General features: G+C 39.7%; 1 protein-coding gene across 2 annotated transcripts in view; it reads right to left on the reverse strand.

Annotated features, from left to right (window-relative positions):
* Positions 1-2,466: 2,466 nt before the first annotated feature.
* LOC126202455 (target of rapamycin complex subunit lst8) overlaps positions 2,467-13,467 on the reverse strand; it is a 47,505-nt gene continuing 36,504 nt past the window's right edge. The window contains exons 8-9 of one of the 2 annotated variants that reach the window (XM_049936869.1): positions 4,107-4,213; positions 2,467-2,772 (exon numbers count right to left, since the gene is read on the reverse strand). In XM_049936869.1, coding sequence (XP_049792826.1) covers positions 4,139-4,213 — 75 coding nt within the window. In that variant the 3' untranslated portion in view covers positions 2,467-2,772; positions 4,107-4,138. Of the gene's footprint in view, positions 2,773-4,106; positions 4,217-13,467 lie in introns of both variants that reach the window. The other variant, XM_049936868.1, reaches the window with a different exon arrangement.

Genomic DNA, 13,467 nt, shown 5'->3' on the forward strand with positions numbered 1-13,467 from the left:
GAGTATGACCCCTGTGGCAAGGGATTTGGATTGGTATAAGGATGGACCAGTGTGTTCTGTAGGCAGGCTGGGCAATGGAATACCACTTTAAGAAAGGTGGAAAGGTTCTTGGGTTGGTTGTCCCTCATTTCCGAGCATGATGTTGGATAATAAAAGCTGTGACAAAGAATGTCGTTCACTTGCTGCAGTCCAAGGTGATACTGGTTGATGAGGAGGGCACTCCTTTGTGGCTAATTCTTGGGGATGGTGAGAGGATTAGGGTGTATGAGTACGTGGCACAGGTAATCTGTTTGTGGGCTAGGTTTGGGGGTAGTGCCTGCCTGTGAAGCTCCTCATGAGATCTTCAGCATAATGGGCAAGGGTTTGTGTGGCTGGGAAGGGATCTAGGGTAGAATGGTGAAGCCAAGATGGAGGCAGGGAATTCCTGGAAGGTGACCACGGGTGATTAGGTGGGAGGGTCATGGTTGGATGATAGTATGAACTGGGAGAGACAAGGTTCAATGTTGGGATTAGGTTACCTTTGGTTAGAGGTAATGGTAACAAAGAAGTGTTGCCACTGTAGGGATCGCCTGAAGGAGAGACATCTTTGACGAGTGGAGCATTGCTAAACTTTGGTGTGTGGCTGAAGGTGAGGCCTTTGGATAAGACTGAAACTTCTTTAGAATTGATGTTTTAAGTGGAAAGGTTAACAACAGTGTTTTGGGTTTGTCTGCAGAGAGAGATTTTTGAAGGATGTGACAAACTGAAAAGGTCAGGCAGGCAGGGTCTGGATGCTTTGAAGGATTGACAAGGAGATTCACTGTGGGTGGTATTGGTGGTGTTGATTGGTAAAGGTGCTCCACTGTGTATGTAGAGTGTCAAAAGGTTGGATGATTTATGGAAGTGATATCTGGAATGCTCTTCTAGGTGTTGGAGGGCAAGGGTTTTGAGTTTAGAGATCTGTGTATATACTTGGAATGCAGGCTGTTACAGGCTTATCATATCCCATCATACGCGGGTCACCTGTGAAAGCAGGCATGTTATATACCAACTCTGCTGCAATCACTGCACAGTTTTTTATGTTGGCATGACAACCAAAAAGCTATCTACCAGAAGGAACGGCCATCACCAAACTGTAGCCGAGTACTAAGTTGACCAACCTGTGGCACGACATGTTGCTCAGCACAACATGCTCAAGTTCAATGGCTGCTCCATAACTCATGTCATCTGGATTCTTTCCTCCAGCACCAGCTTTTCTGAATTAAGTAGATAGCAATTATCCTTGCAATGTTTACTTCATTCCCATAAACCTCCTGGCCTCAGTCTCTGCTAACCCACCATCCCACAGTTTCACCTTTCTCTGTCCTGTCACCACCTCCCAATCCATGTCTCCATGTCATCTTCATCATGGGCTCCATCTCACCAGCTGTGGTACTAGTGTGTCACATGCCAAGCCAATGCACCTGCCACCTCTCCCTCCAGCATTCCTAGCCACCACACCCACTACCTTCCTCCGAGCTGCCAGCTACCCATCCCCAACCCCTCTTCCTGTTATCTTGCCTCTTTCTCCCTGTATCCACTCCACCCAAAATATCTCACAACCCCCACTCTACCTTAGTCAACAAGTCTCGCTGGCACAATGTGTGTGTGTCTGTGTGTGTGTGTGTGTGTGTGTGTGTGTGTGTGTGTGTACTCTAGCTTGTCAAAAAATTTCTTCTGAAAGCTTGCAAGTTTTCATTCTCTTAAGTGTGTGCCTATCAATGACTCAGCAGTTCTGCATTCAGTGAGTGGTCTTCTTTTCTCCTAAATTATTTGGATTCTGCCAGAACTTTCCTTACTGTATTTTCTGAAAAAGAGAAATATGTTAACATCTAAAAGATATAGCCTAAGTGCAGAACTGTCACCTCCATTCAATAAATGTAAGTGTTATGCTGAAAATTAGTTGGTTGAATCAAGTAACTTACGAAGAAATTACTGGATTAAATTGAGAAGTAAATAGCTGCATGGCACAAACTGACAAAAAAGGATTGTACATGTGATACATTCAGAGGCAAAATCCCAAACCCTTGTCTTGTTCATCTGGTAACTGAGGGAACTGTGTGGGGTAAAACTTATAGAGGGGCACAAGGCTTGAATACAGTGAGCAAGATCAAATGAATGTAGGTTGAAGCAGTTATGCAGAGATGAAGAGACTTGCAAAGGATACAAAAGTATGAAGAGTGGCATCAAACCAGTCTTTGGCCTGAAGATCACAATAACAGCATAGTCTTGTATTTGTGGGGTCAAAATTTAACTCTGTCCAGCTGACATCTGGTGGGGAAAAATGGAGTACTGGGAGGGACTGAATGTTACCTGGTTCTCCACAGCTGCTCTGTTGCCGGGCCAGGCTTGTGGCACTGAAAAATAATTGTGATCAACTTGGTGTTTTCTTACGAGTCACACAATTAAGTTCATTGTATGCGAACTGCATTTACTTTACTGCAATAATTGTTTATGCAATGCACTTTATTTATCATACAACAAGAGTAAGAAAACAAACAAAAATGTGTGCAGAGAAATAATATGTACAACATTGATACAGAGCATAATTCACAGTTTCAACTTAACGTCTGCAACTAATGGACTGCAATCAGGGTTGCCTTGATGACGATATTCCATTTGCTGCAGCATGCTCTCAGACTATGTCACAAGATGGTGTGTCATTTGGCTGGGAGCACCACAGAACCCTTACAGAGATATCATCTTCATCCATAAAAACAGTGAAGAGTTCAGATTTCATGGCTGCATCAGAACCTGTTTGAAAAACACATGTATGATACATACTGAAATACTTTCGAAAAAGGTGAGATTTGTATCTGGTTGTAATTATAACATATTATGAATTACAAAAGTGACACAGACACAGGTTTGTTGAAAAATGTTGGCAGATATATGATAGAAAACATACACTGATATGATAAAAGTCATGGGACAGTGATAAGCACATATGCAGATGGCAGTAGTATCACGTACACGAGGTATACAGGGGCAGTGCACTGGCTGAGCTGTCATTTGTACTCAAGTGATTCATGTGAAACGGTTTCTGACGTGATTATGGCTGCACGACAGGAATCAACAAACTCTGAATGCAGAATGGTAGTTGGAGCCACATGCATGAGACATTCCATTTTGGAAACTGTTAGAGAATTCAGTAATCCAAGATCCACAGCATCAAGAGTGCTAGAATACCAAATTTCAGGCATTACCTTTCACCACAGACAATGCAGTGGCTGACGGCCTCGACTTAATGACCGAGAGCAGTGGCATTTATGTAGAGTTGTCAGTGTTAATAGACAAGCAACACATGTGAAATAACCACAGCAATCAATGTGGGATGTACAAAAAACACATCTGTTCCGGTATTGTGGCCAAATACAGTGTTAACGGGCTACGACAGCAGACGAATGACGCGAGTGCCTTTACTAACAGCACGACATCGCCTGCAGCACATCTCCCGGGCTCGTGACCCTAGATGACTGGAAAACTGTGAACTGGCCAGATGAAGACCAGTTTCAGTTGGCACGAGCTGATGGTAGGGTTCCAGTGTGGCACAGAGCCAACGACACCACGGGCCCAGGTTGTCAACAAGGCACCGTGCCAGCTGGTGGTGCCTCCCTAACGGTGTGGGCTGTGTTTACATGGAACGTACTGGATCTAGTGATCCAACTGAACCAATTATTGACTGGAAATGGTTGTGTTTGGCAACTTGGAGACTTTTTGCAGCCACTCAATGATGGAATTTTTATGGGTGACAAAGTGCCATGCCACAGGATCACAATTATTCGTGACTAGTTTGAAGAACATTCTGGACAATTCACTAAACAAGAATCCCATCAAAAATTTACGGGACAAAACTAAGAAATCAGTTGGTGCACAAAATCCTACACCAGCAACACTCTCGCAATTATGGACAGCTATAGAGGCCACATGGCTCAGTATTCTGCAGTGGGACTTCCAACGACTTGTTGAGTTCATGCTGTGTATAGTTGCTGCACTATGCTGGACCAAAGAGGTCCAACACAATATTATGAGGCATCCCATGACTTCTGTCACCTCAGTGTAAACCGATTAACAAAAACTCAACTCACAAAATTTCAAGCTCCAGTCTTCTTTCAGGAATCTAGGAAGAATCCAGTGGATGTTTACATGCTGATCCTAAAGAGCTATGTAAGCCATCGTTCTTTGCCTGGTCCTTCTGCTGGTTGAACAAAGGAGAGAAAAAAAATAATAACAGTAATATTTCATAAACTGAAAATACTCACTGATATGGATTTTACAGAGATTGCAACTCATCTTTTTCTTTTTTCTTTTAGTGGCACGAATGTTTTATATATCTTATGACTAAAATTATCTGTTGCCTGTTCTTTCAAGTTTCTCAGCAAGTTCTTATTTTAACATACCCATAATTCTTCCATTTCAACTCTTCCGTTGCTCATGTATGAAAAATTGCCTCAAAACACTGCTGATTAAGACACATGCCTCCCATTTATTTCTAGTCTGAAAACCCTCTTACTTTTGGCTTCATCTTAATGCCTTCTCTTTTTAAACTACTACAGTCCCTTCTGTTCCCCTTGACAAGCCTTACAAATGACAGAAACTTTATCAAACTCAGATCTCCAATATTGGTTTCTGAGCAACCTTTGTCCAACAGAAATATCTCTTCATCCTCTGAAAATGCCTGCTTTTCAGTAGACCATGTAGCAGTGTACACAAACACATTCTTCAGCCATCAGGTCTATATGAAAGTAATAGATTTCAATTAAAGCTCTGCACTGTAGTACACTCATTGCCAAGCCGGATCAGAAAAATATCTACTGACCTGCTTCTCACCTCTGTGTATCTCTTTTTTCTGCAACAATCTGACTGCTATATATTTCACTTGGCACTAATGTTAGTACCACCAAAATGACAACAACAACAACAACAACTACTACTACTACTACTACTACTACTAATAATAATAATAATAAAACTGCTACTACCATCTCCATCATCACCACCACCCCCACCACCACCACAGTTATAACCACAACTACAACTTCTATTCCACTAATAAATGGACAGATACAGTCTTGCATCACATCAACATTTGTATTCTACTCTGATTACTATCCAAGCCACTAGTTTCATTAAGCAATTCTACCGAGAAATTTAATAAATGTAGAGTGACTTGTATTGTCTACATCACTGGTGAGCAACTGGTGGTCTGCGGGCTGGATCTGATCCACAATTGGTTGTAATGTGTCCTGTGGACAAAATTCATGGAAGAGACAGTAAGGCACCACAGAATTTTGCAATGGAAGTTTTGAAGACAGCTATTGTCAAGTGTCATAAGTAAAGAAACAATGTTCATGATTCATAAATAAATGTAAACATCTGAAGATGTGGTGAACATAAAATGAATGTAGATACTCACCAAAAAAACATTTTTGAGGCATAATTTGCCAGCATGGCTTTTTGGGAAAGAGGTACCATTCATATTGGTGTGTTTTCCCCATCAACATAAACATCTGGAATGCTACAGTTTTGACTTTATGTGCTAGGAGCACTGATGTCATGTCATGTGATGAAGTGGCCAGAGAGCTTAAGAAAACTATGTGAATGAGGCCCGCAGGCCACCAAAGGCTGCCCACGTCTCATCTACATCAAGAGTACAATAAAGATTATTCTCTGTTCTCTTACATGTGAACCATTTCAAAGCTCAAATTTAAATATTCAAGCTTGCATTTCTTCTTTTATTCTTTCTCTTCTTTTTCTTGTGGTACTTCATTATTTTAACCAGGATTAGTTAGTAAAAAACTACAGAACATTATTTTGAAATTACAAAACTGCTACTTTTCTTCTAAACTGATAAGAATGAAGAGAAGGGAAGTTTAGAGCTTGACGTCTTATGGTACAGATAACATGAGAGAGAGAGAGAGAGAGAGATAGACAGAGAGAGAGAGAGATCACTAACTCAGATGCACAAAGATAGTGGGAAAGAAGTGGCCATGTCCTGTTAAGGAACCATACTGTCATTTGCCTCAAATGATTTAAGGAATTACCTAAGACCTATACCATGTTGGCTAGGTAAGGATGTCAACCACACTCTCTGAAAACCCGAGTCCAGCATCTTCCACTTCACTTGGGTTAAATTACCTGGAGAAATGTGAAACAGCTTGTCAAGATAATGACAAATGTCAGTCCCTTATTTGCTGAAGACTGTTTGCTGTTGATCAATGTACTTGCCTTGTTTCCTCATTGGTGTCACTGTAAAAGAGGTTTGAAGAGATAGAGGGGCTGGCCAGTACTTACCTCAGCTCAGTACAGCTGATAGATACACAAAAAACAGAACCGAAAATTTACGTTCCTAGCTTTCGGAACAAATGTTCCTTCATCAGGGAGGAGAGAGGGGAAAGAAAGGGAAGAAGGGAAAGTAGATTCAGTTACTCACAACCCAAGTTATGAAGCAACAGGGAAAGGAAAACAGGGAGGGTAGCAAGGATGGAGGCATGGTTGTTGATGTTTCACATCTTTATATGAGATTTTCCATTAATCATTTTGTAAAAGAGGTTTAACACTTTGGAGACCAAGTCCAAGCATAGCTCAGGCCACAACCTGTTGCTAGAAAGACCACACTCATGTATAGCTCGGGTCACGATTTCCATGATGTGCAGGCCACCTATCGCTCAAAAACTGGATTAATTTTATATGAGAAGAATTAAGGGACATCTTGAGACTTGACACTTGATTGATGCTGCCGTCACTTATCCATTTCTAGAATTAATTCAAAAGAAAGATTAGCAAACATAACAGCTGCTATCGTGAATGGCTGAGCCAATAGGATCACACTGACTTAATTTTATGCACCTACTCATTAAGTTAAGTGTTTTCTGTAATTCTGCTACAGTTACATAACGTTTGTTGAATGACCAAGAAATTGTGGAAGCTCAAGAGGAAGAAAGTGCTTTTTCTTGGGAGGATTATTGTGTTTTCCGTCATCGTTATTTTAAAATTTGTTATCTTTCAAAGATCTACAACAAATATGAAAAATAAATGTTGAAGCTTGGTCCTTTTTTTGTATGTATTACTCTTGAAGATACATAACTTACATATGTGCAAGTAGCACCTTATGTAACACCTTAAATGGCCAATTTCCAGGCCCAATATTCTTCTAAGTATCTGTCTCCAAAGTGTTAACCATTCTCCTATTTCCATTCACAGTTAACTACCACAAACATAATTAAAGGGAAGCAGCATTCGAGGTGCAGGTTGGTTTGAAAGTGTCACAGGGTTTTACTAGGTGCATTTTGATCTGTCTGATCTGAGAACTAGTTTCGCAAGCCAGTTGGTTATGAAACTACAGTTAAGATGAAATACAGGTCATGCTGTAACCTCGTATTTTTCACTTACTTACAGCACTGCCAGATATGAAGTTCACTTCAAGTGACAAGTAATATCTGATGTCTGATCAAGGACCAAACCTCAACCAAAAATCTGTGTTTGGTACTCACCTGCAGAGTTGCCCAAAATGACACAACACATGGACCAGTAAAATGAAATGTTTGCTGAAACCAAATAAGGACAGTGGAACCATCTCCTTACCAAGCACCAACAAACTGGTAAACAACTCCTGAAGTTTAAACACTCACTAGCATTCATTACATGACAATGCTTTGTTGAGCATCAGACACAAAGGAAAAGGTCTGAAGAAATGTTTCTCCGAGCAGTTTTGTATGTGTCTTATCCTGCTGAAATTAAATGAATAGAGATGGGGATAAAATCAGTGAAGAAACACAGACATGAACTGACATCACTGATTACAGCCTGAGATGTTGCAATGTAATGAGTACAAGCTGACTAATGAAAATCCTACACTCTGCGTGAAAAAAAAAAGTAAAGCAATCAAAGTCACACTTGGATATCAATGTAACTTTGTACACATATGTACTGTTGGTGAATATGTAAATGATTAGAGTTTCCACTCTCTATAACAGCTAGAACAGCCACCAGAGCACATTAGTTCTTTAGTTCACACTTTGTGTTGTTCCCAGACCTGGTAGGGTCTGCAAAGAACAGAAACAGTGTCCAGTGCTGAATGATCACTGGACAAGACACAAGAGTTGCTGCATACTCACATGAGGCAGTGTTATTAGTACCTGATAGAGCTTGAAAGAAGAATTAATGTGTGTCTCCAGTTGGCCAGCTGATCAAATAGTGCAATGTGCAATATCCAGATTTCTGGGGCATTAGGATGTGACAGTGGTCTGATGTTATGGACTGCATGGGAATGGGAGGGCAAGCATAATTGTCGTCAGCATTCTGGCTGATTAAATCTGACCACAAGCGAGAATCTCTGTATTGTGCACCAAGCACATTTAGCCCCTTCATATTTATGCTTGCTGTATGAGGACGAGTGATGGATTCTGTGTCATCCTCCATTATTGGTCGTAAGTTAGCAGCATCTGGACTAGGGAATTAATGCCTCATATGAAGGGTGCCATTGATGCCACAGCACAAATGGCTACATGTGGGGTGGTGCATGACCGGGAAGCAGTGTCTGCCGGTAAATTGCGTCGCACTGTGTTCAGCAATGAATCACAGTTCTGCAGTGCCCACGATGACCATCACTGGTGTGTGTGGCAGTGACCTGGGGAGACAAAGCCTATTCATTCAATGTTTTGGAGAGGCAGAGCAACATTACTCCTGCCATCATGGTATGGGTAGCCATTGGGTAGGGCATCATGTCATTACTGGTAGTGTTGAGGGAAATCTGATGACATAACGATATATCTTGGAATTCTTGGCCCCTCACGGGACAATACTGTGCGGACAGTTTTCAACAGGACAATGCTTGTCAACAAGAGGCACGTGTCTCTATGAACTGTCTGCAAAATGTTGAAGTACTCTTGTGGCCAGCATGATCCCAGGGCCAGCTTCCCTCAGGAGATGATACAATCACTTTATGACACCTTTTTCAGCCCAATCAGTGCATGAATCAAGGTCATATGATGAGCAAGAACTTACTTAGAAGTGGGCTCATACTCACTCAAAAGAAAAAAAAAAAAAAGACTGCTCATAAACTGATGACCAGTTTGTTGTCACGTATTTATGTGCAACTGTTCATTAACTTTGAACTCTTTTCTCCAGCTGTGATAAGGTATGTCAATATGGATCAACTCAGAGGCAATGATCAGCAGATCACTACAAACATGTTCTTTCCTTCTTCCAGAAAATGTTGTGTACAAGGCCTGATCCAAAAGAACAATACTGATTCTAGAAATCTTTATACTTTCTAAACATGTTAAATTATTAGTGGTCACCTTTGAAGTAGGAATGACCTGAGTTCAAAGAACTGCATTGTTCCATACACTCCTCACATTATTTCTGAATGCTATCTTCTGTGAAGATATGCAGGAGCTCTGTCACCAGTGCCCTCCATGCAGCAACATGATTTTAATGAAACTTGCCACAGTGTACAGACACAACTCAATGTTTAAAACAAGAAAATTTATCATGCCATCACAAAGTCACTGATTTGAGCACCCTAGTTATTTTTCTCTTTTTGCATAACGGTAACATTTCTCACTCTTCTTTTTTTTTTGGTTTTTTAAATTTTGATTTATTTTCTTAGCCTAGATGGATTACACAATTCAGTACTGCTTTAAAATTTACATGATATAGAGATTATATACAGTTGTTCAACTTTGCAATTGATTCTGTAAATATGAGTATGCAGTTGAGGTGGGTAACTTTCTAGTCCATTATATTGCTGAGCATGTAATTATTTTCAGACACTGATTTTTTTCATTGAGTATGTGATTAGTGTTACATTCTCAGCACAACACTGAAATAAATTCTATTACTTCTTCCATTTGGCAAACTGCACCAGTGAGGCTGGAGGTGGATGTGCATTACAAGTATGGTAATCTTCCACATTTGAGCAATAGGAGGAAAAATCTACTACAAGTTCGAGATTATAATAAAGGATGTTCACAAAATGTTACATAGTGTGTAATTGTAACTGTCACTTCAAGAATTTTTGATAAATGTTGATAGGCAAAACCCATTCAAAAATAAAATTCTGTTGCATGATAACGAGAATATTTGAAGTATGTTTAGGTATTAAAATTTGCAATTATAGAAAGAAAATAAACTGAGTTTGAAGAAATTAGATATACAGTGCAGGAAAAGTGAAAAACTAATGTTGTAATATCAAAATTCAATACAATGTGGCTACTGTGCACTAAAGAATACATCAATCAAGCCATTCTTCATACCACAGTAAGAAACTATAAGTTAATTTTGCATAAAAAATAACACTCATCTATTTACTTATCCAAGAAAAAAATCTACTAAGAGTCCAAGTACCTGATAATATTCAGTGGGTCAGGTCATGAAGTGTCTGGTTAAAGAACCATTCCAGTGCTTGGTTAGAATACCATATCGAAACAGTTAACAGAATTCCTTTGCAACCAACATTATCCCAAACATAAATAAACACCTTATTACTATTGATAATACTAATATTATTACCACCACCACTACACAGAAAAAGTGCCATATTGTTTCACACACTGTCTTATTTCATTGGTAAGAAATTTTCTTCATTATTTTTGTTCTACAATTTCTAACCTTTTCATTTTTAATTTGCCTTTTGAATCAATATTTTATCAAGCATTAATATGAACTTTCTTAGTTTCCTATGTTCTTTTCTGTTATTATTACAATCCTCAAAACAAACTGTTTTCAGCAACATATGATGATACCATTAAACACATTATGGTGAACTTAACATTTGCAAAAATGCAGGGTGTATAAAAAAGAACCACCTGATTTTTTAAAAAAAAATCTTAACTGATATGTTGAGATATGTGTGAGAACAACATACTGTCGGAAAGAGCAAACTCTCAAGTTTTACATGGTTCCAACTAGGTAGCAGCAGTGTGCGCATTTTGTGTCTATGTTTTGTGCAATGCACGTCAGTAATAACTGTTCAGCCTGACTTTTGTACTAGGTATGGTTTGGATCCTCCAACAGCACAGAGAATTAGATGATGGCATGAACAATTCTGAGAAACAGGTTGTTAATGTAAAGGCAAATCATTGGGCCATCCCCAAGTGTCTGACACAGCCATTGAACGCATCTGCCATACTTTCACAATGACTCCACAGAAATCCGTTCACCATGCCCCCGATGTCTGTCTGGCATGCATTGTGTCAACATTTACACATGTAACTACACAAAATTCAGCGAGTGCAAGCTCTTCATGAAGGTGACAAACAACAATGTGTGGAGTTCTGCAATTTTGTTCTTGGCAAGATGGAGGATGACAGTTTTCTTCCACGCTTAGTGTTTAGTGACGAGGCAACATTCCATTTAAATGGAAAGGTGAACCGTTGTAATATGAGAACATGGGGTACGGAACAACCACAAGAAGTTCTACAACATGAGAGGGACCCTCCAAAATTTAATGTGTTTGTGTAGTTTCATGGGAAAAGGTGTATGGCCCATTTTTCTTTGCCGAGAACACTGTTACAGGAAGCACATATCTCAATATACTTGAGAACTTTCTTTTCACACAGTTGGAGACTGATTCGAATGTCTTCATTTACCAACAGGATGAGGCCCACCACACTGGCATCGGGAAGCGTGGGAATTTTTAAATCAAAGGATTACTGAATGATGGATTGGTCATACTGAACCAAATGGTTCAGCCTTACATTGCTGGCCACCGAGGTCACCGGATCTGTTTATGTGCCTCCTTTACCAACAACAATGAATTATCTGAGACCTTGCATAATAGCAGCTGCGGAAGCTGTAGCTCAAGACATGCTTGCTGCAGTGAGGGAACAATCTGAATACTGCACTGACATATGCCATGCGTCTCAAGGGGGGCATATTGGACACCTATGAAAATGTATGAAAAAACATTTTGAGTTTTACGTTCATCAAAAAACAAAATTCATTGTAAGTGTTTATTAGTTTCAGAAATAAATACATGCCAATATGGATGATTCTTTTTGATACACCCTGTATAATCTTCTTCTTCCTTCTGTCACTCTCTTTTGTTTCTCCTCTCACGCCACAACAGGAATTGAAATTATTTCCTGCCCTTTTCTTTGTCTCACTTGTTGCTCATTGCACTAAACAACACACACGGCAAATACCGTACTGTCAGCCACTGAAGATAAATATAAAAATCAGGAATACGGCACAGCTGCCTGTGACCTAAAGGCTTGTTTGAATACTACAGTGCTTTGTCAAACATGGTCCTCTCAGATATGGAATGCCGTTACTTTCATCAGACTGAACTAACTCTCCCAGCCAATAATTGGAGGACATATAGTATAATATAGACACTGAAAGTTGGCATTTTTTCACATGTGTAGTGGAGATACATTTGACAAGAATTTCTACAAGTTTAAGCATACAATATACCTCATTACTAACAGCTTAATTTCATAACTATTCTGTCAAACAATCATTTCTGAAAAAAACCTAAATAATTAACACAGTCTGCCATCAGTTATTTGATTCAAATGCATAATATTCTGTATAATAGAGGGAAACATTCCACATGGGAAAAATATATCTAAAAACATTCTGTAATATATAAAATATTTCACTAAATTTCCTTAAATTTCCTGGCCTTGTTATAAAGTTAGGCAGAGAGTTCTGCTACCTAGTTATGGATTGGAAGACTCGAGTGATTAGGGCAGGGAGTATGGACAACAAATTGTGTGAAATTGGTCTAAATGTCTTGTCTGAAAATTACGTCGAGTGATTAATCAAAGTACTCACTTGTGAAGGTAACGTCTTAGGTTTGCTGGGGACAAACAGCAGATCATAGTATGAAGGCTTTCACGACCGGATGACATATCTTCTGGGAAACCTTCCGGGATGTAAGGTCGTGGTCCATGAAACTCATCAGCTCCTAACGTTTTGTCCAGAGCTGCGCTGGACATCTTCAGAGGGGTGTTTCTCCTCCGGTGAGTCTTGCCGACTGACGGGTCGGACGTCTGAGAGCGACTTATATATCGTAGAAAGTGGGCGTGACCAGAGTTACACGTGATATGCAGAGATAATCTTTTGTCAGAGATAAAACTTAACTATCGATCGTAATCTCGTCACGGATAAAACTGTCTAGCAATTCTGTAGTGCTACTGTCCAAATATCACAAAGTTTCATGGTCTCTTCTTTCCGATTAAAATTATCCCTATGTTTATATATTTCAACTGCTTCTCTACAAAGCTGTGGGTAATAGTTCGTCGTCGTAGATAAAATTTTTGTTTCGGAAAACCTCACTTGATGATTTCCTGACTGAAAAGCGTGTTCTGCTACAGCCTATTTATCTGCTTTTCCTTATCGGCAAAGACTTCTGTATTCTTTTAACCGTGTATTTACGCGTCTTTTTGTTGTTCCAATATAAACGGATTTGCACGCCGGAGTATCTAGACGTCGAATTAA

This window comes from Schistocerca nitens, chromosome 1 (assembly GCF_023898315.1).
Source record: "Schistocerca nitens isolate TAMUIC-IGC-003100 chromosome 1, iqSchNite1.1, whole genome shotgun sequence".
NCBI classification, from domain to species: Eukaryota; Metazoa; Arthropoda; class Insecta; order Orthoptera; family Acrididae; genus Schistocerca; species Schistocerca nitens.